The sequence below is a fragment of the Gadus morhua genome, unplaced genomic scaffold, assembly GCF_902167405.1.
Source record: "Gadus morhua unplaced genomic scaffold, gadMor3.0, whole genome shotgun sequence".
NCBI classification, from domain to species: Eukaryota; Metazoa; Chordata; class Actinopteri; order Gadiformes; family Gadidae; genus Gadus; species Gadus morhua.
Genome location: NW_021964098.1, coordinates 7,609 through 12,718, shown reverse-complemented (window position 1 = coordinate 12,718; position 5,110 = coordinate 7,609). Strand labels below are relative to the sequence as shown.

Genomic DNA, 5,110 nt, shown 5'->3' with positions numbered 1-5,110 from the left:
CCCTCTCTTGGTGGGAGATCGAGACTGCTCCGGTATCTCTCATCTCACTCGTCTTCCCACATCTGCCGAGAAATCTGAGCAGACACATTCATACGTTGCTTTCTCTATCAATCACGGTGTCGCTTGGTGTTTTATGGTAAAGGCACGCCCCCCCCGCCCACCTCTGAACCGCGCCACTGACCCCCCCTCCCCCCACCCTCGGTGGGAAGCAGAACCAGAAGTTCAGCGCCGTCCGTGGGCGGGCCGATCTCTCCTCGTTTCACCTCGGCTTAATTACAAAAATATCGGGCCCGTTTTGGGCAAAGATTACTCACCGTGGGAGCCCCCCCCGTGTAATTTGGACCCCAGGGTTTGTCACAGAAAATCACATAATGCAACAGGGCTGCCAGGATTAGATTTCCACTTTTAGCCTCCTCGACATTTCAAACCGCATGAACTAATACATCTGTTATTTGTTTATCATTCGATTATTAACATACTTCATAAACCAATGAAGGGGCGGGGGGACGCCCAGCTGAGGACACACTGGTCCCTCTCGCTCGCTCTTTCTACCACCCTTTCTGTCTCTCCACACACACACAGTTAAATGGGGGGAAAAAAGGAAAGTCAAAAAGGGAGAGGAAAAAATCCATTCATCTTCCTCTCCTTTGAGCATAGTCGCTCGCTCTCTCTCTCTCTCTCTCTCTCTCTCTCTCTCTCTCTCTCTCTCTCTCTCTCTCTCTCTCTCTCTCTCTCTCTCTCTCTCTCTCTCTCTCTCTCTCTCTCTCTCTCTCTCTCTCTCTCTCTCTCTCTCTCTCTCTCTCTCTCTCTCTCTCTCTCTCTCTCTCTCTCTCTCTCTCTCCTCCCCCCCCCCCCTCTCCCTGGTGTGGAACAACAGCCGTCATCACATTCTAATCTCAAATTTCAGGGCTTTTATTTCCCCCAAATGCCACTCGGCTGGCCTTGTGAATTATTGACAGAGTGACACCAATGTGAAGGGACACATAAAAGAGTCTAAAAGCCCCGGCCTGTCCCCTCCTATCGCCACTCACAGGGGAGACACGGGGGGGTATGTGTGTGTATGTGTGTGTCTCGCTTTGTGTGTGTGTGTTTGTATAAGTAGGGGTGTGTGTGTGTGTGTGTGTGTGTGTCTGCGTCTGCGTGTCGTTCTGTGTGTGTATGTGTCTGTGTGTAGGGGTGTGTATGTGTAAGTAGGGGTGTGTGTGTGTGTGTGTGTGTGTGTGTGTGTGTGTGTGAAGTGCCTCGCTGGAACCTTCCGGTAGCTCAGAGGGCTTTGCGGGGACAGTGAGTGTGACCCCTGTCCTTCTACAGAACTAATAGAACGGAGGAACACGACTCGCTTATGTACAGTAAAGTCCTGCTGCTCGACGTCCACGTTCTCACCGCGGCAATGTCGCGGGGGGGGGGGGGGGGGGGGTTGGTTACACTGACAGACGGCAGCAGAACCACGGACGGACGGACGGACGGACGGGGGGACGGGGGGACGGGTAGTGGGACGGCAGCCAGTCTCTGGACGCCCGCCACTGGCCGCGCTCCGGCGTTCCCACCCCGGGCTCGGAGCGAGTCGGTGAGCGGCGGGAATAACATTGAGCAACAAGGTCACATGTCAACAGGGCCTTCTTGCACGCACGCACACGCACACGCACACATACACACACACACACACACACAGGCACACTCACTCTGTAGTTTTGCCCCTCATCCAACAACCTGCGTGTCTCTACGTTCTCCTTCGAGTGTGGAGACACTGCGGCGAACCCGCAATGATTAACATTGAAATCAAAGGTTAAAGTCAGAGGGAGGAGGGGGGGGTTGGGGATGGGGGGGGTGAGCCTGCAGGGGGTCTGGCCCCCCCTCCTCTAGTCCACCTCGTGGTCGTTGCTAGCCCCCTCCGGCCGCCGCAGCTTGTCCACCGGCTCGTGGATCTGTCCGTCGCCCCCCCGGCGGTCCACCGTGGGCATGATGACCAGCTCCCCCTCCTCCTCCTCCTCCGCCCCCACCACCACCACCTCCTCCTCCCCCTCCTCCTCCCCCTTCTCCTCCTCCCCCTGCACCTCCATGCGGACCTGGTCCTGGGGGGCGACCGCTACGCCAACGCCGCCGCAGGCCCCCCCGTCCCCGTTGACCAGGTCGGCGCCGTCGGGGCCCCGGAGCCCCTCGGGGCCCCGGAGCCCGTCCTGGGGGGCCGGGGAGGACGCGTTGGAGTCCTGGCTGACGGGGGAGATGTCGCTGCTGCTGCTGCCCCCGGGGGGGGGGCTGGAGGCGGGGTGGGGGGCCGGGGGGCCGCTGCACACCGGCTGGGCCTTCAGGGGGATCTGCCAGGCGGGGATCTTGGGCATGGAGGGCGAGGCGGGGAACTGCCTCCTGGACGGGGGGACGGGGGGGAGACACAGGTGTGTGAGGACGGTGGGGGGGGGTCGGGGACGGACACAGATCACACACAGTAAATCATACAATGCAACAGGGCTGCCAGGGTTAGGGTTCCACTTCCAGAGGATCCTGATCAGATCAGTGAATATTTAACTTAAAAACACTTCTTCTGAACACTTGATCGTTTTTCCAAATCCAGTTTTTGGCCCGGGACTGCAATTCGCACCGATAACGTAGACTCAAGCACCCACAACAATACCCCCCCACGAGGCCGGCAGACAGCGCTGTGGGGGGGTCGCCACGCCATCCGATATAAATGAGTCCCTTCTGCCGGGTCGGCTGCAGACACACACGCAACAAAGAGAGTGATCAGCTCATGAAACCAGTCGGAACTGGGCCGCGCTGGAACCGTCGGCTCAGGGGGGGGGGGGGGGGGGGGCATTGGGGGGACAGGGGGTGCAAACGAGGACTCTAGAATACGACTCGTGCCCCAGCGAAAAACAAACGCACAAAAACATCCCCAAAATAATCAAAGCGTGTGTGACGGCCCGTTGACACAATAACAACCGGCCGTATCGACGCACATCACAGCACAACTAGAAAGATCCTTTATACAAGGGGGCCAGATGAGGACACACACACACACACACACACACACACACACACACAAACACACAGAAAAAGGGAATAATACTGAGTAATTAGAGAAGAAAGAAATCGGTGTTCCTCGCAGGCGTCCGTCCAGATGTTGGCGGCACCTGGCGGAGCAGGGACGTCCCAGTGGGTGTTTCTCTGCGTGTCGATGTCATTACATTTCTTTGACTCTTTAAAGATCAAGAAGGGAGCGCAGTCACCACTGGAGAGGGGGCGGGTTCCAGATCGGGCGGAATTCAACCTCTGCCAGAAGGCTTGCTCAAAGGCAGAGGAACACAGGGGAGGGCTGCTGGCTGAGACGGGGAGCAGCAACCAACACTCAACCCACGGCTGGGAGGGGCTGTGCAGAGTGTTCACTGTGTGGTAGTGTGTGTTCACTGTGTGGTAGTGTGTGTTCACTGTGCGTTCAGTGTGTGTGTGCAGTGTGTTGAGTGTGGGTTGTGTGTGTGTTAGTGTGTGTTGAGTGTGTGTTCACTATGTGTGTTGCGTGTGTCTTGATTGTGCGTGCAGCGTGTGTGCAGTGTGTTGAGTGTGTTGAGTCTGTGTTGTGTGCGTGTTAGTGTGTGTTGAGTGTGTGTTCACTATGTGTGTTGCGTGTGTGAGTGTGTGTTGATTGTGCGTGCAGTGTGTTGAGTCTGTGTTGTGTGTGTGTTGCGTGTGTGTTAGTGTGTGTTGATTGTGCGGGCAGTGTGTGTTGATTGTGCGTGCAGTGTGTGTTGATTGTGCGTCCAGTGTGTGCACCACTAGGCACTGCTTCAGTGAGCTGCTCTCCTGTGCGTCGAGGTGGGGGTAAGACGCTGGGGAGAGACCGAGCCCATGAGCAGACACACCGGGACGGACTGGGTTCTGACCCGATCAGGCACATGGTGCCCGGGGGGGGGGGGGGTTTGATCACTGCAATAACATTTAGAGTGACCTTTGCCCTCCAATATATCTGCTGTCAACATTGAAACCCTCCTGCATCTCTCACACACACACACACACCTTAACATTTAAAATATATATTTTCCTAATGTTCAGACAGAACAGAACTCTTGTAGATAATCCACTAACCCGCAGACAGAAGCGCCAATACCTTAACGAGGGCCCTAACGAGGGGGCGGAGTTACCTGCTGAGCATCAGGCCCTTCAGGGAGGCGATCTCAGCCTTCAGGTCCGCCACCGTCTGGGTGTCCAGCATCCGGAGGGTCTCCGCCGGCGCCGACTGGAGGGGGGGGGGGGTTGGGGGGGGGGGGGGGGGGAGGGGGGGTTAGGGGTCATCATGAACTGCTTTGCTTGTGTCGAGGCTTTTTACATCATCATGTTGCATATCGGTTAAAAAATAAAACTATGTTTAAAAAAAGGATGTTTTAGGTAAAAAAGTATTTATCTATTTCAATATGTTTGCTCATCTATATTTGTATATGTATTTATTTGCTAATTTAACGGTAAACACTGTAGGTAGAAAAAGCAGAAACAACCAAAGAACGTTAGAACCAGACACACAAGTTTCTAAACTGAATAAGACCCACGCCCATCGCTACGGTACAACCAACACCATCATCATCATCATCATCATCTTCATGACAATGCAACTCACAAAGCCCAGTTGCCTTCCAACCCCCCCGTTATTCACTCCCCTGGTCTCTCTCAACCCCCCCGTTATTCACTCCCCTGGTCTCTCTCAACCCCCCCGTTATTCACTCCACTGGTCTCTCTCAACCCCCCCGTTATTCACTCCCCTGTTCTCTCTCAACCCCCCCGTTATTCACTCCCCTGGTCTCTCTCAACCCCCCCGTTATTCACTCCCCTGGTCTCTCTCAACCCCCCCGTTATTCACTCCCCTGGTCTCTCTCAACCCCCCCGTTATTCACTCCCCTGGTCTCTCTCAACCCCCCCGTTATTCACTCCCCTGGTCTCTCTCAACCCCCCCGTTATTCACTCCCCTGGTCTCTCTCAACCCCCCCGTTATTCACTCCACTGGTCTCTCTCAACCCCCCCGTTATTCACTCCACTGGTCTCTCTCAACCCCCCCGTTATTCACTCCCCTGGTCTCTCTCAACCCCCCGTTATTCACTCCCCTGGTCTCTCTCAACCCCCCCGTTAT

At 55.7% G+C, this 5,110-nt stretch overlaps 1 protein-coding gene across 1 annotated transcript; it reads right to left on the bottom strand.

Annotated features, from left to right (window-relative positions):
• Nucleotides 1–1,819: 1,819 nt before the first annotated feature.
• Nucleotides 1,820–4,703, bottom strand: pex14 (peroxisomal biogenesis factor 14). Its single transcript, XM_030350226.1, has 2 exons — nucleotides 4,134–4,703; nucleotides 1,820–2,364 (listed from the first exon to the last, which is right to left on the bottom strand). The coding sequence occupies exons 1-2, from the start codon at nucleotides 4,202–4,204 to the stop codon at nucleotides 1,860–1,862; spliced, it is 576 nt and encodes a 191-aa protein (XP_030206086.1). The 5' UTR covers nucleotides 4,205–4,703; the 3' UTR covers nucleotides 1,820–1,859.
• Between the last annotated feature and the right edge of the window lie 407 nt (nucleotides 4,704–5,110).

Excerpts from the sequence above, each read along its gene's own strand:
- pex14 (XM_030350226.1), bottom strand. The coding sequence starts at position 4,204 with ATGCTGGACACCCAGACGGTGGCGGACCTGAAGGCTGAGATCGCCTCC. Across the intron at positions 2,365-4,133 it reads AAGGGCCTGATGCTCAGCAG|GAGGCAGTTCCCCGCCTCGC; the intron begins GTAACTCCGCCC and ends CCCCCCGTCCAG.